The 26,755-nt window shown below is 53.9% G+C and overlaps 2 protein-coding genes across 2 annotated transcripts; one reads left to right on the top strand and one right to left on the bottom strand.

Annotated features, from left to right (window-relative positions):
- Window positions 1-226: 226 nt before the first annotated feature.
- On the top strand, window positions 227-11,375 carry CACFD1 (calcium channel flower domain containing 1). Its single transcript, XM_051807853.1, has 5 exons — window positions 227-1,003; window positions 5,698-5,770; window positions 6,175-6,300; window positions 6,416-6,523; window positions 6,955-11,375. Exons 1-5 carry the CDS (start codon window positions 880-882, stop codon window positions 7,046-7,048), a joined length of 525 nt encoding a protein of 174 aa, XP_051663813.1. The 5' UTR covers window positions 227-879; the 3' UTR covers window positions 7,049-11,375.
- Window positions 11,376-11,516: 141 nt separating this feature from the next.
- On the bottom strand, window positions 11,517-16,268 carry SLC2A6 (solute carrier family 2 member 6). The gene is made up of 10 exons (XM_051807854.1): window positions 16,145-16,268; window positions 15,381-15,543; window positions 15,076-15,282; window positions 14,480-14,579; window positions 13,728-13,939; window positions 13,430-13,582; window positions 12,972-13,080; window positions 12,560-12,733; window positions 12,121-12,266; window positions 11,517-12,033 (listed from the first exon to the last, which is right to left on the bottom strand). The coding sequence occupies exons 1-10, from the start codon at window positions 16,243-16,245 to the stop codon at window positions 11,878-11,880; spliced, it is 1,521 nt and encodes a 506-aa protein (XP_051663814.1). The 5' UTR covers window positions 16,246-16,268; the 3' UTR covers window positions 11,517-11,877.
- Between the last annotated feature and the right edge of the window lie 10,487 nt (window positions 16,269-26,755).

Here is a 26,755-nt window from a genome sequence, read left to right as displayed (position 1 = left end):
AAGACATCCTCTTCTTAATCCTTTTTTTGTAACCTTCTAGCAGATGGGATCTGTCTTCCCACTCTGCTCTGGATCCCAAGTCTCACTGCTATTTATTGTTCCAGATCAACTGTGCAGAGTTGGGCTCTGGTTACTGACCGTGTGCTCCATGTTCATCTGCAGAAAACGCAGCTGTTCTCTCTATAATTTAAGAGAATTCAGGGTGTTTCCCTGTACCATTTGTTTGGATTACCAACAGGTTGCCAACTGGGACACCCCTGACTTGCAAAGCCCTACTTCTGCTCCCGTTTTCTAGGGGAAAAACACTGATTCCATTCTGATAAGGGGAGCTGTACCTCTTATCTCTAGGGCGGAATTTTGTAACAGTGTTAAATTCACCTTAATGCAAGGATTCACGTGTCCCTTTCTGGGTGAGCAAACACTGCCTGCAGGGATAACAACACCCAGCTGTTTGCCAGGGGATCCAGAGCTCCTGTGCCCCCAGACCCCGGCGTGGGGGTGCACGGCTGTGCCTCCGCTTATGAATATGTACAGAGCGGGCTCTGCCCACCAGCCTTTTAATGAGAGTGACATCAAAGCCCAAAGCCCTGCCTGCTGCCGGGGGGGACCCAGAATGCAACACACGCAGGGAGACGTGGAGGCAGCTCCGCTGGCATCGCTGCTGCTGCAGGCACAGACCCTCCATTGTCAGCCCTGGGGGGGCCCGGCCCTGCATGGGGGCGCGGGGACAGGCCCAGCAGCACCGGGGCTGGGCGTAGGGGGTGTCCCCTGGAGGGGGGCACAGGGGGGGTGTCACCTGCAGGGCGGGCATCCTGCGCTGCCGGGGCTCAGGTGGGGAGCGGGGGGGCTGCCCCGTGAGCCCCCCGGAGCAGGGGGGAGATGAGCGCTCAGGATGAGCAGTTCCCTGCAGCAGCCCCTGAGCCAGCGGCTCCCTCCGCCGATGATGGCATGACCTGGTGGTACAGGTGGCTCTGCAGGATTGCCGGGGTCATCGGGGGCATGTGTAAGTATCCCCTTCCCTCGCAGCCAGAGATTCCCCCTGGGCGCTGTTGCTGCATGAGAAAGCGCGTGTGTCCGGGGTCCTGCCACCTCTTGTTTGGGGTCTTGTTGGTGCAGGGGGATTATGGGTTTGTGTCTGCTCTGGACACTCGTGTGCTGCTTTTTTGGGTAGGAGGAGCGGTGGCTGTGCCTGAGGAGGGAGGGTTGTAGCTGCCCACGAGGGATGTGCTTTGTGCGCACCGAACCTGAACTTTGGCACCTGGGAGAAAGGGACGTCACGGTGGGGGGGAACTGCAAATCCTCGAGTTTCTTCTTGGATACAGCACTCCCTGGAAGTGATGGGAGCAGCAGCTGAGCCCCTGGTACTGCAGGGGAGGGCTGTGGGCAGATAAATGAGATTTTACTGCAGGCACCAGGGTCAGGGTGCTCGTGCTCAGCAGGGTCAGGTCAGGGCTGGAAGGAGGGCCCCAGGGTTTGGTTCATCTTATTTGACTTTTGGGTGTTTATATGTTCCTGCAACTTATTTTCTTTCCCCATCCTGACCGTTGGAGTGTGTTTCCCATCGCTTCTATTGCTGATTGCACAGGCCCTGCCTGTGGGGTTTTTTGAAGGTGAATAATGGACTTGGTTTGTGTTGTGTGTTTTTAAGGGGTTTGGTAGGACACTGAGAACAGAGCTGCAGACAGCAGAGCGAGTTGGCTGCGCTCTGAATTACCTGCTGCTGAAAAAAATTTTCCCAGGGAAAGAGTCTTTGCAACTTTGCCAGAAATCAGCCTGTCCTGGAGTGCTGTTTTGCTACATTCTGTGGAGAGATTAATAGCCTTTAAAAGCAGGAGGGACTGTTATGACCGCTTAGTCTGATCTCCTGCAGAGCACAGGATGGAGAATTTCTTCTGCTTCAGGTCCATGACTTCGAGTTAAACAAGAGGGTTTCTCAGCCAGTGCAGTCAGCCCTGATTTATTCCATCAGCTGTAGCATTTTATCTGATCCCCCTCTCTCCCTTCCCATGCCTGCCTCTTGCCTTGAGGCTGCACAAGCCCACGGTGCTTTCAGAGGTGACATCTGTGGGCCGTGGTCTCGTTGGGCAGGCTGGCGACAGCCCTTTTTGGCCGGGCTGGCAAAACACGTGCTGCTCGCGCCCTTTCATGCCTTGGGTGCTGAAATTCTGGAGGTGTGACAGGATTTGGTGGGGCTGCTCCGACGGGGCCAAACATCCCGGCCCCCTCGCCATGCCCTGCCGGAGGCCCCCGCGCTTCTGGCCCGGCCGCCGGCCAGGACACCAGCTGGGATGTGTCTGTGGAGCAGGTCCCAGGTGGGGGTTTAGTGGAGCAGCGTCTTTCCCACAGGCTGGGGCTGTAGCAGGAGCCCCGGTGCTTTTCCTGCAGTTCTGTCCCAGGCAGAGCTCAGGGGGTTCTGTCCCATGCAGGGTGAGGAGCTGGAGAGGGTGGGTCACACTGGTGGCACTGCCCACCTCGTGCTAGAGCAGCTCACGAGGGGCTCAAAAAGTGCAAGCCTCTGGAGACTTTTTTTTTCCCTCCCTCTCTGTCTTCGTGTGAATTATACTTGGATTATTTTTCCAACCTTTTGTTCACAGCTCTGAGAACTCTTGACTTGTTTTTACAGGAAAGCCGAGAGTTTTACATATTTGGGTGAGTCTGGGAGAAGAAGCTTTTGGAAGAAGAGACAGGTTCTTAACAGGATTGCCAAAAATTTGGGCAGTGACAGCTTGTTCTGTAGGCCTGACTATCTCCCTCCACGAGGTTCATGAGGCAGTGAAACACAAACTCTCCTTATGAGCAGGGAAATGAAGGACTGTGGAAAGAGACAACCAGTGTCCCGTGCTGGTAACATTCCTCTTCAAAATCCTGCTTGTTCAGCATCACCTTGTTGAAGGTGGATGATTTGGAGAAGGGGTGATGAATAAAACAGCAAGGCTGGAGTTTGCTGCTATTCTCAAAGCTCATTATGAAAAAACAGAACTCATTTACAAGGATTGTGGTGCTGGATTATTTCTTACAGAAGGAAAAACGCCCTGCTGAAAGGAAGAGAAAGTTTGTTAGTGGAGGTGAGACAGGCAGACAACATCTGCCACATGCAAACACCTGCAGCCACAACTTGCTTAAGCCAGAAAAGTCCAGGGGCTGGAGCAGGAACCAGACAGACAAAGTTCAGGATCTGTCTCTGGCTCTTTTACACGCTGGCTTGGTGACCTTGGCCAAGTCCCTTCTCTCCCTTGTGTTCCTGTTTGTAATAGGATGAGGAGAGTCTGTGGCTTTTGTAAAATGCTCTAGGAGCAAAAATAGGCTTGTGTTGAGGACAGTGACCAGCTGCTGGAAATGAATAGAGCCTTTGTGGGGAAGGGTGTCCTTCCCCCCTCATTTTAGCTCCCAGTTATTTGTGCTTCCTCAGGGATTCGAGATGGGACAGCGGTTAAACAAATGGCAGAACTGTCTGTCTTCCATAGCTTACGTGCCACTGAGCATTGTCTGCATTTTAACCCTATCATGAGGCTCTGTTTTGCAGAAAGAAATCTCTGGCTTGGCAGCTCAGTCCCCCTTTGGCTGCTGAGGCAGGAGCTGATCCTGCCCCGGTGGGACAGGGATGCACCAGGCAGCTGTGGGATGTGCTGCTCTGCAAGGGAGGCCCAAGGTCACCAGCTCATTATCTGCCTCTGTGGCTGTTGGCAGCCACCTCTGAGTGCAGTGTTCCTGCGATCCCAAACCTTTGACTCCTTTCCTGCTGGTTGGTGCTCCTGCTGACAAAGGGACATGCTCAGCTCAGGCTCTTCCTGGTTCATTAGTCCATTGGCAAGCGGGTTGGTTGCTGAGCTGACACTGCTGCAGGGACACTTAGTGCTCAAGGGTTGTTTTGGGGTGTTTGAGGACCAAAGCAAACCAGAACCCTGGCAAAACAACCCCTGGTTGGCTTGATTAAAAAAAAAAAAAAAGGATAAGGCCAAAAATTTGCTTGGAAAAGAACATTCTGCTTCCCTCGGTTTGTTCTGTGGTGGAGACCAGCTGGGAACTGCCTGGACCTCTACACTCTGCTGTGCTGCTCAGCCAGGCAGAGTCCTGCCCCAGCCCTGGCTGTGTTTTGGGGATAGTTCACAGGTTTTGCTGCTCTGCTAATCATAAGGTGCCAGAAAGTCATTCAGCATTATTGTCAGGAGTGTGCCTTCCTGGGGAAGAGCGAGTGCCACAAGCCTGCAGTGCTTCCCCTGAGCTCCCCTTCCATCAGCATCCCGGGGTTTGTTTGCCACAGAGAATTAGAGCCCCTGGTGTTGTGCCCTGCTCTCTGTGCTGCTCCCAGCTCCCAGCAATCCTGCTTGCCGTTGCTTTTCCAGCTCTCCAGCTGTTTGCATGTGTGGCTTTGGAGCAGATCATCCCACCCCAGTGCCTCAGTTTCCTCTGCAGTGACACTGTCCCTCTGGGGAGAATGAGAAGCGCCCTTGGAGCATGGATGTTAATATATCCTTGGCATTTCTGCTAGCTGATCTTGCTCTTGCAGGATTCTCCAAAATATTTTGGGTCCTGTGGAATTAGTTCTAGGAAGTGTTTGAAATTAACCTTGTTTGGTGTTTCCTAAAACCCGGAGGTCATTTGCTTGTGGGATGACCTTCGGTCGGTCCTATCATTGCCTGCAATTCTGCATCCCGGCCTGGTAAATAAGGATAACCACTTTTAAAGGAACTTTGAGGATTCAGCAGTCACTGCTTGAAAGAAACCTTGCAAGCATATGCTAGGCTTTTGAAGGTCAGGGCTGCTCACAGCAGCTCTGCTGAGGGATCCCCTGAGCAGACACTCCTGAAATCCCCGATCCCAGGCTGGTCTCGTTCTCAGAGAGGGACTCTGCTGCTCTCCACTGTGCTGCTGATCATCCCCAAAACGGCCTTTAAGGGCTACAGAATTAATTTTAGCTGGAGTTTTACAGGCTGGTGTTGTTTACTGTGGCCTCAGCCCGTGTCTCTGCCCTCCCTCCCCGGGCTCGGGTTCCCGGTGTGCAGCGGCCGCCGTCTGGCATCGGCAGAGGGAAGGGGTTGTATCAAGTGCCAGGAACACTCTGCAAGTTTAATGAGGCAGGAAGGAGGTGGATGCAGCCTCTACTTGGTCGCTGGTACCTGGTTCCTCTCCTTGTGTTAAGAGTCAGGAGCGCTGGGGCTGTTTTGGGCTCTGCTTTATTTGTATTAGCAGAGACCCAAACTTGGCTCTTTTCTGCCCGTCTCTAGAGGAGCTGCACAGGACCAGCAGCATGTGGTAGAGACAGGGTTCACCTCTGCTCTGTTTATTGTTTGCTTGTGTGCCAGTCATGTTTTTGCTGAACTGTCCCTGTGCTGCTCAGAGGTGGTGCCTGCTGGCACTACTTTGTTCACCCCAGGACAAAGCAGTAATTCCTTGGCACATAAAAATCAGGTGCACGTAAAAATCATGTAAAAGCAAACACTCTGTTGTTCTGCACAAGGGAAATAGTTGTTCAAGTGTCATGCTGAGACATCAAGTGCTTGGAGCAAAAGGATACCCAGCCAGAGGAACTGGAAAGAAACACTCTCCCGGGCATCCCAGGCTCTTTTTTTGGGCCATCAGAACTTTCCACCCACCCTCCTGTGCTTCTCTGCAGTGCCTAGAGGTGCTGGCCAAGGGCTGCTGATCGTAGGCACGCAGGGTGGTGTTCGTGGTCACTGAAAACCTCTTTCTTTCCAGCCTGTGCCATCGCTGGTCTCTGGAACTGTGTCACCATCAACCCCCTGAACATCGCAGCCGGCGTGTGGATGATGTGAGCAGGGTTTCCTTTCGTTTTTCTGCTGGGAGGGAGGTTCTGTTAATTAGACTCCTCTGAGAAAGGGACAGAGCTGCTCTACTTGGGCAGTGGGTGGGAGCGAAACATCCCTCAAACTCTGGGAATTCCCAGATCTTGCTCTGCCAAGCGGGTTGAGATACTGAGTTTATTCTATTTATGTTATTTCTTTGTGTCTTTTTGGGTAAATACTCAGATACCCATTACAAAATAACACCAGGGTTTGGGAATTATCAAGGAGAAGGGGGGGAGCACCGTGGGGTCCAGCCTCACCATTCCCTCTGCCTGCGTTTGGGCGTGGAGCAGGTGGTCTCTGGGGGGCTGGGGGGGCACTGCTGACCCCCACTCTGGGCTGGATTAACTCTGGTTTGCTCTGTCCGGAGGCTCAACGCCTTTGTCCTGTTCCTGTGTGAAGCCCCTTTCTGCTGCCAGTTCATCGAGTTCGCCAACGCCATCTCCGCCAGGGCGGACAAGCTGCGGGCCTGGCAGAAGGCGGCTTTTTACTGCGGGTGAGGACGCTCCGGGGTCCTGGTGGGGATGCACGTGGGCACAGCGTGATGGGTGAGCCCCCCTGCACCCCGTGGGGAGGGCAGCCAGGCTCTGAGGGCTGCCTCTGTCTTCCAGGATGGCCGTGTTCCCCGTCGTGCTCAGCCTGACGCTGACCACGCTCTTCGGAAACGCCATCGCCTTCGCCACCGGGGTCCTTTACGGTCTGTCGGCGCTGGGCAAGAAGTAAGAGATGTTTGTCTGCTTGGGGAGGGGGAGGTGGAGCTCCAGCCCTCACCCCATCTGCCTCCCTAAGCCACTGCTTTCCTCTTGCACTAACCGTGCTTTCAGGTGTAAATGCTCCCAGAGAAAACCTCCCTGGCATCATCTCGGAGCCCTGGGGAGGAAGGCCCCAGGGTTTGCTGAAGCTCTGAGCTTCTGGGAGTTCAGACTAGGTTGCCCTGAGGGTCCCAGCCCTCTTTCTGCAGCTGTTGAGTGGATGGGCCCAGCTCTGTGGCAACGAGCAGCTTTGGTGGGGGGTTGGAGAGGGCCAGCAAGTCTCATCTCACTGTTAGCATCCCTCAGCACAGATGGCCAGGGTGAGCCAGTGGAGCTGGGCCCCAGCTGGGAGATGTCTCTGCCAGGGGCTGTACCCACCATGTCCCTTCTCTCCACAGGGGGGATGCCATTTCCTACGCTCGGATCCACCAGCAGCAGAAGCAAATGGATGAAGAGAAGCTCACGGGGACCCTGGAGGGACAGGCTCTCTGAGGCACACAGGGTAACCTCTCCTGGACACTGAGATGGTGAAGATATGGAAATCCACTCTGCCCTTCCCTGTGCCTGATCCCCTCTCTGCTACACTGCAATTTCCCTGGACACTGCAGCACCTGGAAATCTCAGGGGCTGGGGCAGGCTGTGCCCTCTTCTCACACCAGCAGCCAGTCTTCAGCATGTTGGTCCCTCTCTCCTTCTCAACCCTCAACCAAATATCTCACAGTCCCTTAATTTTTTAATATTTTTTTTTCTTTTTGCTGCAGAGGTGCTGGCTCTCTGAGTGCTGCTTTCCCAGCCTGAACAGGCAGCCTTTTTTGGGGGTGCCCCTTTGGGAACTGCTCTCTGGATGGGTGAGGAGGGACAGAGGTGACCTGCCAGCTCCTTGCCTGCACTGGTCTTGTGGGAAAGGATTTCTAGAAAAAAAACCATAAAGACAATAACCATCTCTGCAGAGGAGCTGCCAGAGGTGCTGGGGCAGATCCTGGGACCTACAAAGCACAGTCCCTGCTCCCTCTGGATACAGCTGCAGGCAGTTACTGCGATTTACTTGAATTACAAGAATTCATTTCTTTGTCTTAATAAGGGCACTTTTCTTAAGCTTCACTCTTTTACTGGGGCAGAAGGGAAACAATGTTTGCTGTACCTCAGCTGGAAAAGGGTGTTGTGGCTTGAGCCAAGTGGGATTTTTTCCTGGTGTGAACATCCTTCTCTTTGCTTGCCTGGTACAGCCTTTGTCTTTGGGCTCGTGTTGTTTTTGCATCAGTCCTGAGTTGGGTTTGCATGGAAGGGTTGAATATCCTTCCTGTGCAAATAGAGAGGAGGCTGCACCGTTTCATTGTGGACAGCTGGGGTGTCTTGCTTCATTATTCCAGGCTCTATCAATGGTTTTCATGTTGTATTTTCTGTTTGCTTTGTACCAGGCAGCACAAAACTGTTTCAGACCCCCTTCTTCTCATCACGGTTTCTTCTGAGGGTTTTAATTTATTTGATTTTTACATGGTTGCTTTTTGATTAGGAAAAAGGGGAATAATTTATTTCTAGTTATTTAAGTATTTTGATGGGACTCATTTTCTCTGGATATAGGAGAAAGGAGTGCTCTGTTTCCTGTCCTTCAAAGGGCTGCCTCTTTCACCAGGGGTCTCTGAACCCAGGGACAGCCCTGGCTGCTGTAATGGGAATGCTGCAAAATCCAATTTCAACCTTCAGAGCATTACTTAGACTTTTGAAAAGTGTGTTGTCCTTTGACCCCTTTGTCTTGTTCTGGGTCACTGGCTTGACAAAGTGTGTTTTCCCCCTCTTCTGGGAGAGGGAAGGAAGGAAAACTAGGCTGTAACTGCTGTATTGGAGCTGCCACAACCCTTTGTGGCCCCAGCTGAATCCCTGGGGAGCAGAGGGGTTGTGCTGTGGCCTGAGAAAGGCTGGAGGCTGAGTGCTGTCTGTCCTGCAGGGATGGGTGCTGCGGTAGGAAGGCACCACATCCAGTGGGATGCTCCAGTGGGAATAGCCTCTCTGCTCTCCACAGGGTGTCCCTGTGCAGCACCTCCACTGGGGAGTTCAAGGGCAGAGTCCTGCCTTGTGAGCAGGACATGTGCTCTGATTTCAGGGGGTTTGGGGAGTTCTGTAGTGTTTAGTAGAGGAATGTTGCAGACTGGTGCACGTAGCTACCAGCATGTCTTTGGTAGTGACTGCTTTGCTCTGTGAGTAGTTCCACAGTAGCTTTAGTGACAGGAGGTGAAAGGCAAAGCAGAGGCATTGGGGTAACACTTGCAGGCTGGTCTGAGGGGCCACAGAACTGCTGGGACCCTCGTGCCTTCATCTGACTGTCCTGATGCCAGGGGCCAGCAGTGGTCCCTGGGGCTGGGGCAGGTGGGTGCTGCTCCAGGTCACCTGGAGGGCTCCCTGGCACAGACAGGCCCTCTCTGCTCCCTTGGATGCCAACAGTGCTGTCATGGTGTGTTTTGTGGCAGAGGGTCCCGACCCTGGGGCTGAGGCAAGTGAACAATCTACACCAATCTGCCACTGTGAGTGGGATGCAAAGCTCAGCTCTGAGCTGAAAATGGGCCTCAGGGACTCTTCTGTAAGAGCCAAGCTGGAGCCTTCAGCCACAATGATTAAAGTGTCTCTGTGCCTGCCACAAGTGGGGGTGTCTCAGATCTGTGCTCCAAGGGTGCTGACTCCTACAGGTGCCTGTCTGGAGTGGGAACTCTTGGGAATTTTGGCTGTCTGATGCAGCTGAAACCAAGCCAGATGCTGCCATCATTGCAGACAGGCTTGGTGACAGCACCCATGGCTTTTAAGAGTTGTAGCAACAGTTAGTGGATGGTCTCACCTCCGTGTGGGCAAGAGACTGTTTTGTGGAGATAGAAAGGACCTTTAGAGTAGTAGCATCACAGTAGTTAATATGCCCATTCACAGTGCATGGTGGTTATTAGTTGTCTTTAGAGGCACCCTCGGGGTGCCTGGAGCTGTGTAAGGACAAATGAAGTTCAAACCCTGCTCTGGAGGTTTTACAGGTTCAACCCAATCCCTGCTGGTGGCATCCAGGCTGGATGGCTGATCCACGGGCTGTCTGTGGAAGAGGTTCTGCTTGCCAGGTCTGGAAAAGGCTTCCTGGGAGACAATGGGATAGAAAGTTTGTTATGTGAGAGCTGAGGAGTGGGTGATGCATTGGCTACAGCGAGCTGTTGACACCTGGGCACTGGCAGCACACGTGCCCCTGGCAGGGCCTGTTACATCACGTGAGCATTTACAAAGAGTGCAACTCTTCCATGTCCTGTTCAGCCAGGAAGCTGACAGCACTCATGTCCCCTGTCCCCTGGGGCTGCCCACTGGGCGTGAAGGGCAGAGCAGAGCTCACTTTCTGCTGCAGACCCAGACCTCACTGCTCTGGGCAGGAGCTGGTTTTGTAACACCAATTGATTCTCTGTGTGTGCAGTGAATAAAAAGACCATTCTACCTCTGGAAAGAGCCACTGTGATTTCTCAGACTCTAAAATGTTGTAGCAAAAACCATCAGACTTTCTGTACCGAAGAAAGGAGGTCACTCAGAAAATACTTCTCCAGTGAGGTTCTCTCAGGACCTGAAGAGTCCAACCTCACTTCATATTTGGGCATTTTCTCCTTAGGCTGAGCTTCCTGGGAAGCTCAATTCATGTTTGTCATTTTTTCCTCAGGGAAAAAACACCAACTGTCTTCAGGGAAGGGTTTCACTGAAGATATCAAGACCTGGTCCACGGCCATGTGAGAAAAAGAACGTTCTAGCACAGGGCTGCCAGAGATCCTGATCTTCAGAAGGTCAGTGGAAACCAGAGGCTCTTGAGAGCTCTGGTAGTCAGGCCACGCTTAGAAACAGTCAGATTCCAGCCAGGGCTGAACATCTTTCTGGAAAAGGGTCTCAACAGCAAAGGGTAGGTTTAATGCTGAATGTTCTCTGTGTTTTTTATTTCAATCCACCTCTCTTCCTCTGTCCCAGGCTGCTTTAAATTAATGCTAAATGCTAATGTGATAAAGCACATCTTCTCTTAGGTGATTTCTCTCACTTCCTGCTGCAGGAGATCTAAATGCCAACTGGCATATCTTAAGGGCTGGGTCATGTGTGCTGTTTTACCTCCTGCTTCCTTGTGGCAGCAGGTTTAATGTTCCGAGAATGGGAGGGCACAGGCATCTCCACCAGCCCTCGGGGTGCCAAGTGCATTTCAGGAGGTTGGACAAATGCCTGGGCACATCATCTCCCAGCTCAGTCTTTGTTTTTCTGCCCTTCTGGGAGGAGTTAGGTTGGATGTGAGACTCAGCAAGGCCATTAGTTCCTCAGCGTCATAACCTCCTCCTGCAGCTGTGTTTTACCCAGGGTTAGGCTCTAAAAGATAGTTGAAAAAAGACCTTAATCTTGCAGGACACACAGGAAAGGGGTAAGAGCAATTTGCTCCTAACTATGCAGCTGAAATCTCAAAGTGATGGAGGGGGAGGCTCCACACAACTGTGATGGAGGCACATCCACCTTCCTCTTTGTGGATGAGTAAAACCCTGGGGTGGGAAGGACCCACCCCCTTAGAAAGTGTTGTCAGTACTCACTGTGTCTTTCCTACAGTGTATCACTTGCACTACAGCTGAATGTTTGTCTGTTCCCGTTCTTTTGTCCTGGATTTTCTTTGTGAACTGTATTTGGTCCTGTTCATTAGGCTTCTAGTGTAATGTGTGTTTTTAGAGCAATAAAACGTGGCAGCTTTTTATACAAAGTACCTGGCTCTGCCTCTTGTGTCCTTGAGTACACGACTCATGTGGAAGCTGCAGGCTGCTGTGCTCCCCTTGCCACAGTCCTGCTCTGCCTCTCCTGTCCCACCCACCAGCAGCTCTCTTCTCCACAAATCAAGGCAACGTCTTGCAGTTGGAGGCAAAACTGTTTTATTCTTGCAACTACACGACGAGCTTTTGCCAGAACGGCTCCAGCTGTAAACTCTGCTCCAGCCAAACCCTCAGGCTCTCAGGCTGCTTTGGTGGCTGCTGAGCAAAGGATGTCCGTGCTCTCCTGTCCACAGCCTCGCCTTTATTTTCCAGGACACCTTTATCTCCAGCCTGGCACTGGTTCCCCGGCCCCATCCATGGATTGACACGTTGCCCAGAGAGCAACAGGTAGTGTTGAACGACGGGAAGAGAAGGTAAAGTTCCAGCTGGCACCTTCTGCACCCAAAGCCAGACGATCCTTGCCGCCCGTTCCTGTCCCAGCGCCGGCACAGGGAGCTCCAGCCTCCCCCTCCAGCAGCACCACGTTTGCTTTGCCCTCGAGCCTGTGGACGGGCAGCCTGGCACGGCTGGTGGTGGCAGCTCCTACCTCAGGAACGACCTCCGGCCAGTCCTGAAGAAGGCCTCGATCTGCTCCAGGGACCTGCCCTTGGTTTCGGGGACGCAGCAGCCCGTGAATAAGATGTTCCCAGCACTGATGACAGCGAAGAACAGGAAGGGCACCTCGAGGCCGAAGGCGTTCTGGAAGGGGGGACAGAAGGCAGGCGTGAGCTGGTGCAGAGAGGGGCCGAGGAGGGGCTGCTGGATGCCCCCCTGGGCAGTACCCACCACGACTGGCAGGAAGAACTGGGTCAGGGTGAAGGCTGTCAGCCAGCTCACGATGACACAGAGGCCCGAGGCCACCCCTCGGGCTTTCAGAGGGAGGATCTCTGACATCAGCAGCCAGGTGATGGGGCCCCAACCCAAGGCATAACCTGCAGGGGAGGAGGGTAAGGTGAGGCTGTTGAGGCTTTGAAGCTCACTGAGGAGTGCAGAAGAGCCCTGTGAAATCCTGCCCTGCAACCCCAGCAATCATTATCTCCCCCACTCCTGCTGTCAGTCCTCAAAGCAACTTCAGTTGCCATCTTTGTTTCTCTTCAGGGTCGTCTGCCTGCCTTCCAACTCCAAACCCAATCTCCTTGCTCTGTATCCCCAAGCCTCAGATGAGAAGCATCCCCCCAGCTGGTCCCCAGCCCTGTGCTGAGGGTCCTGGGCTCTCTGCACCTACCCATTATGAAGAACATGGTTGCCAGGAGGGGGATGAGGGTGATGTAGTTGGTTGGCTCAGCAGGAAGGCTGGCAGAGCTCACCAGGGTCTGGTTGGCAATGGTGCTGTTGTGAGAAGCTGGCATGAAGTGGATGTAGATCCCCATGGTCAGGTTGGAGACCAACATGACACCAGCTGTGGAGAGACACAATGGCAAAGTGGGAACAATGGGTGAGTGATCCCCTCTGTGGCAAGGACTGGGCTCCTGAAAAAGCCTCTGCTGAGGAGCTGAGCCACCACTAAGGGAAAGAAACCTCCCCACCTCCCTTGCTGAGTCCCGTAGGGCTGAAGTTTTGCCTCCTGCATGTTTGCAGAGCTCCTGGAAATCCTTAAATAAGAGCTTCCTTTGCACAACAGTGGGAGGGAGACATACCTGATACAAAGAGAAGAATCTTCCTCCCAGCTTTATCCATCGACACGGCAGCGATTGCCACCGAGAACAGACGTACCAGGCCAACAAGAGCTGCATCATACTCTGGTTTCTGCAAAAAAAATGAGGGAGAAGCTGAGCTGGGACAGCCAGGGAAAGGGAAAATTCCTACAGGTGCTGCCTTGACCTGGCTGATGACTTGGTCAAAGCTGTTCTCCTTGTAAGAAACTGAGAAGATATGCCTGAAGCTCAGAGGAGGAGAGCAGGGAGAGAGTAGGGCCAGTCCTGCTCCCCATCCTCATGCAGCCTCTTGCAGGGCAGGTGCTTGGCAATTGCTGCCAACCAGGTGCTTTAAAAAAGGCTTTCAAGTTGGGATCTTATGTCTGTAGGGGACTTGGAGCATTGGGCAACCATCACTGCAGCCGAGGCAGCCCGAGCAGGGGCTGAACCCCAGGGCTCACCAGGATCACGGATGTTTTCTTGAATATTGACTGCAGGTACACGAGGATGCAAGTGACACCCGAGAGCTGCTGCAGGAACCTCATTACCCCCGCAATCAGGATGGGCTTGTAAAGGAAGGGGTCCTTGATCTCAGCACAGGAAACACGACGGCTCTGGAGGGGACAAAGCCAGAAACCCAAAGTGATAGCGCCTCTGAGGACTGCTGGGGCACCCAGAGGATGGCTTAGGAGTTGCCCAAAGGATGGCTTTTGCAGTTTTCATGTTACGTTTCCCTGTGCTGGCGTTGAGCCTCCTCACCTGCTTCCTCACGCTGTCCTTGATCTGCTCATATTCCCGGGCATAGTCTGTGTCTTTGCCCCGCAGCCAGCACAGGGATCCCAGGGCCTCCTCCTCCTTCCCCTGGGACAGCAGGAACCGGGGAGAGTTGGGCATGAAGCAGAGCAGGATGATCATGACAAGCACCGGCACCTCCCCAGCGACGGCCAGCCAGCGCCAGTCCAGGACCAGCCCTGCCAGAGCAGAACAGTTAGGGGGGGAAAGCACACAGGGATGGGTGTCCCGGCCTTGCCTCCACCTGGGCACCCCAATTATTTAATAAATCCAGCAGGAAAACTAATAATAATAATAATAATATTTTCTCCTAGAAAAGCAGCATTTCCAGCTGTATGATATGGGGAAGCTCCAGCAAGCTCTCCCAAATCTTTGGGGATCCAGCAAGATCCTGCACCAACCAGGGCACGTGGTGGCAGCTGATGCACACACAGGTCATTCTGTGCTGCCCTTCAGCCCTGGCAAAACCTCAGCAGGACCGGGGTCTGCAGGTACAGTGATGGCCATGGGTCCATGTGGGTTATGGATTTACCCCTCTGAGCACACACACCAGTGAAAGGTGCACGTGGGTGACCCTGTCCAGATCCCCTCAGCACCCCTGTGGTGGTGGGTGTGAGGGGAAGAATCCATCAATTAGCTGAGAAAATTGTTTATTTTAAACTCCCCTTCCCTGCAGTCCCACTGAGGGTTTCCTGCCCCCTGAACACTGAGATACTTGCCCAGGGCATACAGGACGAGGGAGCCCAGCACTGCCATGATCTGAGGGCAGGCACCCAGCATGCCCCTGACCCCGGGGTGGGAGATCTCCGAGATGTAAACCTGCAGAGGGACAACACACGCTTTACAGAGCCGCAACATCCACTTGTCACCCCCCAAGCCTGCCCTCTGTCACCTTGCCGTGGCCAAGGGAAACCCAAATTGCTGGAAAATTGCCCTCTTGGGGCGGAGACCTGAGTGGTCCAGCGGCACCGCCACTTCCCTCCTTCCCCCCGGCACGGGAGAAGTGCTTGGACTGTGTTACTGGAAAGAGGTGCCTTGGTGTTACTCAATCCTTGCCTTCCGCTCTGCACGAAACACGAGGGCGATGTCTGGGAGGAAATAACCTCAGGGAATTAGGACCTGCCTTTGCTTTTCTGCAGGCAAGAAATTCCAACACCGCCCCAGGCTGGCCACGCCGGGGCTGCCAACCTGCTGCCCCGTCGCCATCCCCGTTCTCCGAGCCACAGCCCTGGAGCTCTGCCGGTGCCTCAACTACAGCACCGCGGCATCTCCCGCCCTGCGATCCCCTGGCAAACTCCCTCCCGCGGCACGTTACCGGGATGGAGGCGGAGGTCACCCCGCCGGCGTAGCCCGTCAGCACCCGGCCCAGCAGCAGCATCCAGACGCCCTGGGCACTGGCCATCAGCGCGTATCCCACGGCCGAGGGCAGCGCCGAGAACATGATGCTGAGCTTGCGGCCCAGGCAGTCGTTGAGCATCATGGTGCTGAGCCCCCCCGCCGCCGCTCCCAGCGTGAACACCGACTGCGGGGGCACCGAGAGGGGCTGTGGTGAGACCGGGCTGCCCCCGCACACCCCCCGGCCCTGCCCCACGCCCCGGCAGGGACAGCCCCGCTCCTCACCCCGAACCAGGGCGCTGTGTGCTGGTCCAGCCTCAGCGCGGGGCTGGGATGAGCCTCCAGGGCAGGGATGACGGGCGAGGGGTAAACCAGGGCGAAGCCGAAGCTGAAGTTCCCCAGGACAGCGGCGAACACGGCCAGGTAGAGCCGCTTATTGTGGAGGCTCCTGAGGGAGGGGCGGAGAGAGAAGGATGTGTTGAGCGCCCTTATTCCACCCAGCAGAAACTTAAATTTTACCCTGCAGCTTCCCCCAGCCTTTGTTGAGGCTCTCGTGACACCGTGGAGGGATTTTCCCGGGGAATGCCTCTGCACGGCCCCGGGCTGGTGGGGTTTCTCTGAGCTCCTGCTGCGTGGTGAGCAGCGGGACCTTGTCTCCCCATGGCACCGCTGATCCTTCCCTCTGTACCAGGCAGTGCTCAGCGGGTTCAACAAATCAAGAAAAGCAGAAGCTGGAGCTGGGTGGCCCCACAGACCCAGCTGGCAGCTGGCTCGTCCCGGCAGAGCAGGGAGAAGGTTCTTTCAAAGCCCCCCGTGCCCCCCAGCAGGACCTCATGCTCCCATGGGGGTTGCAGCCCCAAAGCACACGAACCCATCGGTCTTCCAAGTGGGCTCATCCAGCACCGCACCCCCTTGGTCAGGATGAGACCCCATCTCAAGGCAGCTCGGGAGGGGCAGCACCATGAAACAGCTCTTGCCCCCAGTGCCCTCGGGATGGGGGGCACAACCGTGACCTACAGCCCCCCCTGTGGCTCCAGCCCGGCCCTTACCGCAGGTACTCCTTGTCGAGCCTCCTGACACTGCTCTCGGGGAAGGTCTGGTAGGAGGAGCTCGTTTTCCTCACGAGGGGCTCCCGAGCACTCGGATCCATGGCAGTGCCTGGTGTGTGTTGTGGTGCCGGTGCTGCTGTGCCTGGGGCGGATGCTGGGGCTGCCCACGGGGAAGGGGAGGAAGAGGCAGCTGAAAACGAAAGGGGAGAGGCTGCCTGGCCTTGCCTAATCAGAGAAATCTGTGCCTCGTGGGCTCGAGCCTGGCTGCCCCCAGAGAGGAAACTCGGGGGGGGGCCGGAAAACCAGCAGGAAAAGGGCCACGGGGTGACAATGGTACCACGGGGTGACAATGGTGCCCTGAAGCCTTCACCCTGTGACTGCATTGACACCAAACCCCGTCACTGCAGTGGCATTTGCAGGGACAATCCTTGCAGAACTGTTTTCACCAGCAGAAATGTCCCTTTGCTAAGGCCACGTCCCTCCCCTTGAGGAACTGTTAGACTGGTAAAATGCTCCTTCACTTTACAAGGGGACAGTGGGACCTCTGCTGCACTGGGTGTAGCTACCAGGGGCCTCAGGCACCTTATGGGTGCCTTTGCCCCCTCACCCTGATCCTCCCAACCCCACAGGGCTCTGGGGGCAGCATTGTGCTGGGACATCTGCAGGTCCTGGGGGGCAGCAAGGTCCAAACTCACCCTGTAGGAAAGGGGATAGTTTGGACCCTGCTGGCTTTGAACCTACTGGCCAAAGCCACTGGGATTTAATTAGCAAAAGATGTATTTCCCTGAACTACTGCAGTGCACCTTTTGTTTCCATCATGCACCTTGGTCCCCAGTGTTTTTGGGACCACCTAGATGGTTTCTGCACCCCCAAGCCTGTGTGGGAGCTTGATGTTTCAGTGTCAGTCAGGACCTGCTACATCTTCCCTCTGTGCAAACTGGTTCCCCTTCTGCAACCAAGTGCTGCCCTTACTGCCTGATCCATGCTGGGGATTTACAGCTGACTCAGGCACTCGGGGCTCTGACTTCTCCGCAGGAAGAAAGGTCATGGACTGGGGGGGATATCTGGGTGGCAGGCCAGCTCATCCAAAAAATTTCCAACACAGTGTTGGCCTAAGCAAGGATGTCACAACAGACCTGGAGCTGGTCCATGTACCCTGGAATCCCCCTCCATCAGTAGATGCCATTGGTCACATCTCTAGCATCCACTTTGCTCCATGAGCCTGGGTCTGCTCCCACTGCATGGTTTTGCAGCCCTGAGCTGGAGCAGTCGGATCTCCCTGAAATGTGGAGGGTTATCCAGTTTCTGTGCAGATTTGTCAACTGCTTCAAGCAGGAAATTACTTTGTTTCTTGAAAAACCTCCAAGCACCTGTAACACCAGGAGGCTCAGGGGGAGCCAGAGCCTGCACTGATCTCAGCTCAGGGCTGAGCCCCCAGACAGGTCTGTCCCTCAGTGTCCCCTCAGGCAAGGGGGGTCCCTCAGGTGTGGTGTAACAGGTCCTTGCACCACATCCTCACTCTGCCTTCTGTGTTTTCTTTCTAAAAGTGCAGTCTTGGTAAGGAATAAAGCACCCACTGTCCTGTCCCTGCTCCAAATCTCCCTGGGGAATGTCCTGACCTGCTGTGGGTCCTACCAAAACTCACAAAGGTGGGTAAGGTGAAAGAAGACTCTGTGTCACCGTTGTCTCTGGTGGGCTGTACTTGACCATCAGCTCAGGGAAGTGCCTTCTACCCCATTCCCCACCTCTGCAGCAGGTAACAGGGCTCCAGGTGCTTGAGGGTGAACTGGGGAGGGAGGAGGTGCCCACTTTGGGAAAGAGCAGACCAGCCTGTGGCCGATTAAAGGGTAATCTGGTTTTGTTGAGTGCTGTTGGCTGCCTCGTCTGGAGTGATGCATTGCTCAGGTTCCCCAGGACCTTCCTCCCCCCCGACAGCTGTGAGATAGATCATGAACATATGCAAAAAAATAAATGGCATCAAAGCCACTTGGCAACTTAACTAACCCAATTCATAAATTAATTTCTATTCCTCTTGTGGGGGAGAAATCAGTCACTCCTCAGGGCTGTTCGTCTCTATCGCTCATCTGGCCACATTGTTTCATAAATCTTCCCGTGTGTCTGAGCTGGTGATTGCTGGGTCAGGATGCAACAACACCCAGTGCCTGCATCAGGTTGTGGCAGCCCCGGGGGTGGTTTGCCCTGGGCTGGGGCAGGGATGGTTTTCTCTGCATCGCCCACATCTCCTGAGGCTGGAGCAGAGCCGATGTTTTGCAGCACGGTGCTGCTCTGTGAGTGCACGTGGGTGATTTTGGGGTCTGTGGGTGCACGTGGGTGATTTTGGGGATAGGGAGCCACCGGGGCAGTGCAGAGGTACGATGGTGAACCATCTCTTTGCTAAGCAGCATATGCTAAATTTCCAGAGCCATCCAGGGGGTGATTGGAGGCACATGGAGGGATGGTGTGTGCTCGGTGGGAGCTGGCACTGTGCTGGATGCACCCCTGAGGCTGGTGCGTGTGGAACTGGGGGACTCTGAGCCCAAGAGGCATCTATGGCTGCTGGCCCCACAGCTTTCCAGGACCCCATGGCTTTGCACAGCAGCACCTGCACCCCCAGCTCCTGGTGGGCATTGGCACCTGGAGCCCAGGTTAGCTTTTCCAACCAGACAGACAGAACTCAGCTCTTCCCTGGCTGTAACCCTCACCCCACTCCCCCCACAGAGAAGAAAATCACCACCTTTCAGGCTGCCATCTGTTTATTTTGTTGGACTCTGAACTTGCTGAAATGTCTTTCGATGGATGAAGGAACGCAGAGTAGAAGAACAGAGCCTGGCAGGCTGCATGGTGAGTGGAAAATAGTTTTTTTGGGACCTTCTGGAGTTTGAAGGCCCGATGATGGATGTGCATGCGAGGGATGGTAATGGCTTTGTAAGTATCAAAACACAGAGCAGAGGAATAACTCTGCCTAATAGACTGAGAAATGTGTGTCAGACAGGATCCTCTCCGCTCCGACGCGGAGCTGAATGATGGAGTGCTGCGGGGTTTGGGAGCAGAGGCTGGCACGCCTTTCATGTATTGGAAAAAAAGGTGCAACCAGTTTTGAAAAAAAATATATTAGATACTTGCTATGAATGTGTCGGAAAACGCCGCATCTTGCCTCAGAATGAGTCTGGAGGAGCCCTGTTTGCAGTGATCTGGGCGAGGGGCTCGCAGTGGCTGTGGCTCTGACCCGCAGGGCAGGGCTGCTGCTCCCTGTGCCTCTTGGCTCCCCTCTTGCTGCCTTCCCACTCTGCTCCCGGTGTCCAGACCTACTGACAAAAGTGATGGGTTTATGTGGAAATTTTGTGGGGATAAATATCTGCCTGTCAGCAAGGCTGGGTCAGAGCGTGATTTCTCATGTGCCGTTTGGAAATGACATTTCCAAACAAAATTAGAATTTTCCCCTGTGAGTATTTTTTTTTTTTTTTTTGGTTTGTAAGTTAGAGAATGGTTGATTTGGGGGGATTTCCTGGTTGCCATGCAAAGAAGAGTTGCTCATCTCCCCATGCTTAAAGTGAGTGGTTTTGGTGTCCCACTTCCGACCTGGCTAACCTGGGATGGGCTGGAAGACACATGTATGATCTTTGGCTGGGCAGGGGATTTACCAGAAGTGGGATATTTTTACCTGCTCGTGGGGTTTTTTTTTGGGTCATGTGAAATCTTGTGACCTACAACTTCCAGTGCCTGTGGGTACAAGTGAAACTCAGTGGATAAAAAGGTGACCTGGGGGCAGGTCGTGGGTTTCCAGCCCTTCCCATGCCATCTGGTGGCTTTGTCACTTGCTGTGTCTTCTCTGGCAGCTTTTGGGTGTGAGCAGTGTCAGGGCAGAACAGGGCCATGCTCTTCTGGAGCCTGAATTCCCCCAGGGCTGTGGTGGCTCCTCAGAGAGGGAGGGATGCAGCCAGCAGTGCTCAGAGCTGGTCCCTGGTTGTCCTTGCAACCCCTTAGATCTGTGTCTTGCCCTGCTTAGATGCTGTGGTTGGGGTCACCTGTGCAGTGATGCTGCATGAAAACAGGGTGCTTTTGGATGGGTCAGCCCTGGGAAACAGCTGAGATTTTCCCCAAAATCCAGCACTGGGCAGGGTGGGCTTGGGTGTGGCTGCTGGGATGAGCCCTGATGGCTCTCAGTGCCCAGTGCTGATCCAGGATGAGTGAGCACAGGACTGCACCACAGTGACTGTGGCAGTATCCATGGGAATCCAGCTGAGTCCTGCAAGGATGTCTGCAGGGCAGGCTTGAGGGACTGGCATTATCCCACCCATGACTTGTGACCTTGGGAGGATGATTCTGCCCTCACCCAGCTCAGCTCACATCCAGGATGTAGCCCCAGGGGCTAAAAACAAACTTTAAGAACAAGCCCAGGAAAGGTTCATTTCTGAAATATCCAGTACTTCCAAAGGTTTTTGACACCCTGTGTTGGTTGAAAGGTGGCAAGGTAAATAAAATGACTTTCAAGAAGAATTTTTTGAAAGAAATCTTTTTTTTTTTTTTTTTTTTTGTACCTCCAATTGACATTCTTGAGCTGCTGGGACAGGCTTTGAATTGGTGCCTGTTGCGATGCCACAACCTGGGGTTTTTTTTGGATCCCCTTTTCCTTGCCCATTTCTGCTGGGCATTTTGAAGCAAAGTTGCTTTTCCTTTGATGGCAAGGACTAAATTTCTGTAGTTTAGCTCGGGACACAAATCTCCCCCCTGAAATTCCTGCCTTGCTCCTGCCTTGGCTCCGTGCGGGTTTTTTTGCCAGTTTAATATGATTTAAAAAGAAAAAAAAAAAAAAAAGAAAAAAAGGGCAAAACAAAACATATCATTTCCTCGATTTAATGTGAGCCAATTATGGCTCACAGGCTGTTAACTTCATCACCGCTTCTTCCAACAAAGACCTTTGGTAAAATAAACCCCCGCGCCGGCGGAGCGGGGTTGGCAGCCGAGGCGCTGCCGGGACCTGTCGTCCGGCAAAACCTCGGCTGGAACCCACGGCATTTTATCCACCCCCCCTGCTCCCAGCTGGAAAAAAAAAAAGCCAATGGCTCTGTCCCACACATGCCCGCTAAAATATCCCACCACTTGTTGTACATCTGCTGACGGATACCAACTGGAAAGGAGATTAGGGCTCAGACTCCCGCGCTGGGCTGTCTGCCCCTCCTAATGAGGAACAGATTGGAGCCCTCGCCGGCGCGGAGCTGCCTCCAGCGCCCGGAAAATGGCAAAATCAGGAGGGCTGGGGCGGCTGGAGGGTGCCAGGGCATGGGACAGCGTGGTTGAGCTGTGCCAGCAGCCGGGAAGAGCCTGGGCTGGGGCTGTGTGGGATGCTGGGGGTCTGCAGTGGGACACTGGGAGCTGGGGGGCACCTGAGCTGATGCACGTTTGCAGTCAGGGCTGGCAGTGGGTACCAGGGATGCTCCGTGGGATGCTGTGCTGTCCCCAAGGGGGCACCTGCCCCTGCACTGCCCTGCCTGCTGCCCCCAAATCGCAGTGACTGACACACCTTGAGGCAGGATCTGACCCCTCCAACCTGGGCACCGCTGGCCTGGAAACCCAGAGCTGGGTGGTGCCCAGACACAGTGAAATCCCACATACTATGGGTCACCCTTTGTGTGGTGTTTCCCAGCTGCTTTGCCTTGGGAAGAAAAATGCTCATGGCATTTAGGGACCAACCCCAGGAGCAAGGTGCTTTTCCTACCCCTGGCCACAGCCATTTCCCTGGGCTTTTGCTCTGGGACCTGCAGACCCTGCACCCATTTGCTGGTGACTGCATCCCCATCTCTCAAATTGCTCCATCCCCTGACTGGGATCCAGCACAGGAATGTTAACTTTTTTTTTTTTGTGGCTATTTCGGGGCTTTGGGCAGACCCGGTGCTTCCTTCTTCCTCTCTTCCTCCCCGCCACTGGGGCTTGTTTTATTTTATATTTCTTTTCAGCGGCAGTTGAACTGAAAATTAAGATGTGCTGGGATATAATTCCCAATAAAAAGGCCAGTGCATTCCCTGCAGGACCCTTGGCATAACTTCCAAGGCACTGTGCTGGTTGTGCAGCGCCAATTGCAGCTCGACTGTGGGGACGTGTCTCTGTCCCTATCCTGAGCAAGGGCAGAGGGAAACCCGGCTCTTTCCCTTTGGCAAAGCATTTTCCAGCGGTGGTGGGGTGGGGATTGCTCATAAATCATCCTGGGAGTTTGGGGATGCAGCCTGTTTGTGTCCTCATCGAGGAGGGAGATGCTCTCGCAGTTCCGGGAGACTTCCCTGCTGTGCATCACCTGCTGAGTCTGTCATTGCTGACTCTCTGTGGGATAAGGGATGGGGACAAGGCCATGTCCCCACTGGAGCTGTGACACTGCCATGGGTGGGCTGGTGTCCAGCTGCCATCCATCCCTGGCCACTGGCAGAGAAGCATGGCAGGGTAGCAGGATTTCTGCAGTAGCCTATAAAAAGGCAAAGATGAGCTGGGATTCTCATACAAGAGGGAATGACAGGCAGCTGTGTCCCCAAAGCAGGAGAACAGGAGTTTCTTATAAGTCCATTTTTGCAGGCACCTTTTAACCCGTTTATCCTGCTGACAGAAAATCTCGTGGATGAAATTTAGAGTGAAAGCAGAGACCTGAAAGCACATTTCTGCTCCACTGGTGATCTGTAAACAGGATAATCTTGTTACAGCCACCTGTTAGTCCTGGAATAAATCTGGAATATTCCTGGGCAGATCTTAGTTTATCTTGTTGGCATAACAGTGCTCTGCCCTATGATCCTGGGGTGTCCCCAACACCCCAGCCCTCAATGGCTTTCTCATTCGAGGTCATTGAAAGAGACACTAGATACCTTAAATTGCTCTTAAACAGAAGGAGACTGGAGGTTTTTGGAGCTCAAGGTGCACCAGGTGGACCAGAATTTTATTCAAGGGCCTTTGGGCCAAGCCCTACATGCATTAAAAAGAATCTTGAGGCATCTTCATCACCTTGAGTTTCTCTGAGTTTTGTGAATGGATAGAGGAGAAAAAAAGGAAATACTTGTCCCTGCCACGGAGGAGAGTTACAGCCAGCCTGTGCCTACATGGGGACCATCCAGCCATGGCCTCAGCTCCTTTCCCTTCCCACCAGCTTTGCTGCAACTCCTTTGGGATTTTATCATTGCACTTTTAAACCCCACACGCCGCGTGGCCCCTCCAGCCCCTGAACTCTCCCTCACCCGCCCTCAGCCGCCGCGGCAGGTAGGGGCGACCCCTTGCTCCCGAAATTAATTTCCCTTGGGAAAGCCTCCTAAGCCAGTTCTACATCCCACTGCCCCCGGGTACCTAACGGGTGAGCCAGACCTTGCAGGGGGATGAGACGGGAGAGCACGGGAGCAAGAAGGAGCAGTGATGGGAAGCGTCACCCCCGCTCGGTCCCTGCCTCCTCCCGGGAGCTCCCCGGAGCTTTTGGGTGCCCCGAGCCCGTGGTGTCTGGAGGAGCGCATGTGAAAGCCATTAAGAAAGCGCAAGGAAAGGGAGCACGACGGTTGGGAATCATTTTGTTTGGGTTTCTAAAACGTGCGCATGAAAACACTGTGTGGTTTTCTGACAAATTTGAACCAGCGCTGCTCAATCCGCTCCAGCGCTGCTACTGTTGATCTAGCAGACTGTAAAGCATTTATTGGAGTTGCTTGAGGCGAACTTAAGCATCTGTGGAATAACAAGTCCAGGAAGTAATTGCATCCACAAGGAAAATATTTTTATGTATAATTCAGTGACCCATTTTATAAACATTGCGGTTCCACCTTGGACTTTTTTTTTTTTTAATCCTTTTTTTTTTCTTTCCCCCCCCCCCCCTTTATTTTTTTTCACCCGCAGCTTTCCTTATCCGAGCGTCTGGGGTTAGGGATCCATCCTGGGCTGTGTTTGGTGGCTCTCTGTTCAGGGTATGGCATGGAATGGGGCAGGAAGTGGAGGGGAAAACCCTGATGCTGTGGTGGGGACAGGGGTCCAGCTCTGAAGATGGGGGGACGCCGGCAGTGGGTGCTCTGGAGAAGCAGAGACAGCGCGAATCGCTCCTGCCGAGCTTGGCAGGCACAGAGGAATTGTTTCAGGGCAAGGGCTTTTCTTTCTTCCTTAGCAAACCAGCTTTATGAGAAGATGAGTCATTTCCAGCCTGGGTGGCACAGGGCTGGGGAGCCAGGAGGCTCTGTGTCTATTTTCTGGGATTTTGGGGGTTTCATTTCCAGTGTAATTGCACCCTCTACCCCACCTTTCCCACCCCAGTAGCTCTGTTTGCTCTCACAGCACAGGTGGGAACTGGAAGGAACCATCTCACAAAGACATTTTAGTGGGGGATTGGCCTGTCCCCTGTCAGCCAGTTTGAGGCCAGCGTTAGATACAGGTGTTTAAATGGGTGACAACTTAAAAAAAAATTAGATTTGCTCTAACAAAACAAAGTTATAAAAAGATAAAACCGCAAAACACCGTATTAAAATCGCATTTAATTTTTGTGGGGTTAATATTGAGGGGTTTATAGGTACATTGGCACCTCAGCCAGGGTAGAGCTGCCCCTCCTGGAGTGGAGGGGATTGGTGGCACCAGAGCTTACTCCCTCTTTTCCTGCTATGCCTGCCATGGATTTTTTTGGCATCTTTATCCCTTGGGAGGAGTAGAAATCTGACTCAGGAATCTCGTGGGTCCCCATCCTCACTGTGGCACGACGGGGAAATATCTGACCTCTCCTCAGTGCCTGTGCTGCCAGGATGGACCCACCACCTCCCATCCCAGCTCCTGCCCTGCTGTCTCTCCCTGTGCACAAGGCATGGCTCAAAGCCAGGCAGGGCTGAAAATTGGAGGGCGAATCTGCGGTTGGAGGTGCCAGGCAGAGCCTCCTCTGCTTTTCCTGTTGCTTCCATCGCCCCCAAACTTCTGTGTCCTGCCCAGGGAGCGGCGATGCCAAGGGCAGCCACAGCCCCAGGGCCAGGCCCCGCTCCAGGAGGGAGAAGAAAACAAAACAAAACAGGCTTGGAAGTAAATATTATCTGAATATAGAGGAACGCGATGTTTCTTCATACGGGTCTAGAATTTCTGCCTTTTAACAGCTAACCTTGACTCAGCCAATATCCACAACATGCAGCTCTGGCCAAAATATGCTGGGCCTTAAAGTACCACAACAGCTGTTTTTCTTGCTAAAATATGACATTAAATTTTTTGGACTGCTGGATGCTTCCTTGATGAAAGTGGAATAAGGGGCTATTTTTCCTCTCTCTCTCCTTCTCTCTCTCTCTCTCTCTCTCTCTCTCTTCCCCCCTCCAGTCTTTCCTCCTTCCGTGCAGGGTGATAAAGCCCAAGCCTTTGCAGATATCCCGTGTGGGCAGGCGGCCGATGTGCCCGCGGGGCTGCGGCCCAAGGGAGGGGGCTGCTGCTCACTGAGCCCCCCCTTGTTATTCCTGGATCCCTCCCACGCCCCGGCAGGACCGATGCCAGCAGCAGTTACAGCCCTGACATCTTGTTTTGCTGATGGTTTGTAGCATGTCAGAAATGTTCTGCCCTCAAAGCAAGGGCACCAGCGTGGAGGGGGCTGGGGGCAGCAGGGCCGGTGGGTCCCCTGGTGGGTTTTGTGCTTCAGAGCCCTTGTCCTTGCAAAAGGGGCAGTTTAGGGCTTTTCAAGGGGCTCCAGCTGCAGTCAGTGGTGTGGGGCAGGAGCCTGGTGGCCACATCTGGCCCCGTGAGCTGGTGCTGCTCCCTGTCCCTGAGATAACCTGTATTTGGAGAATTTGCTGGTGGTGTGAGCTGGTGCTGCCTGGGATTTGCCCCAGTGAGAGGAGTGAGGGCTTGCACAGGGTTTGGAGCACTGCAAACAGTGCTGCAGTGGTTTTTGCTTTGGTGGTGTCACCTGGGTATCACCTAACAGGTGTCTTTTTGGGCAGCATGTCCATGGATGAGCTGCATTTCCCAGGCTTCAGTGGGCACTGGGATGGGGATTTGCAGTGGAATCGCTGCCCTGAGTTGTAAAATACAGGAATGGCCATGGTGGAAGCAGGGGTTCGTGGTGGGGTGTGCTCTGGGGGTGCCAGAGAGGTGGCTCTGATTGTCAGTACTGGGGCCACCCACAAGCAGCATCACCCAGAGGCACCTGGTTGTGGCTCTGGGGCAGCTCAGGGCTCACTCATACATGATGGGTGATATGGGCATCATCAGGATGGAGTGTCTGCTCCCTTCATTCCCATCCCCACCTCTGGAAGGGCTGTGGTTCCTTGCCCAGCTCCCTGTGAGCTGTTGAGGACAAATTCCCTGCCCTCCACACCTCATCCTCCCCTTCTTTTCCCTTCGTTTAAAGATCAGCTGAATTTTAATGGGAGACAGAATTTTTAAAGGGGAGGTAGGAACCAAACCAGGATGAGGGATTCATCACCCAGAGCCTCACGAGCTCATGAGATTTGACTGGAGCCCGATCTCACAGGCTGATCACCCAGTGAAGTGCAGTGCAGGCAGCGGTGGCATCGCTGCTGCGGGGTCGGGCTCAGGTGCTCCAGGTAACTCGAGGTTACCCATTGCTCCTCTTATTTCCATAACAATTCCTCTGCGGGACCTTATTTATACCAAGCTGCCAAGCTACCACATTTGCTGTGCTAT

The sequence above is a fragment of the Manacus candei genome, unplaced genomic scaffold, assembly GCF_025592945.1.
Source record: "Manacus candei isolate 608988 ecotype Guabito, Panama unplaced genomic scaffold, ASM2559294v1 h1tg000071l, whole genome shotgun sequence".
In the NCBI taxonomy this organism is placed as follows: domain Eukaryota; kingdom Metazoa; phylum Chordata; class Aves; order Passeriformes; family Pipridae; genus Manacus; species Manacus candei.
The sequence above is the reverse complement of the archived record's forward strand: the minus strand, read 5'-3'. Positions and strand labels throughout refer to the sequence as shown.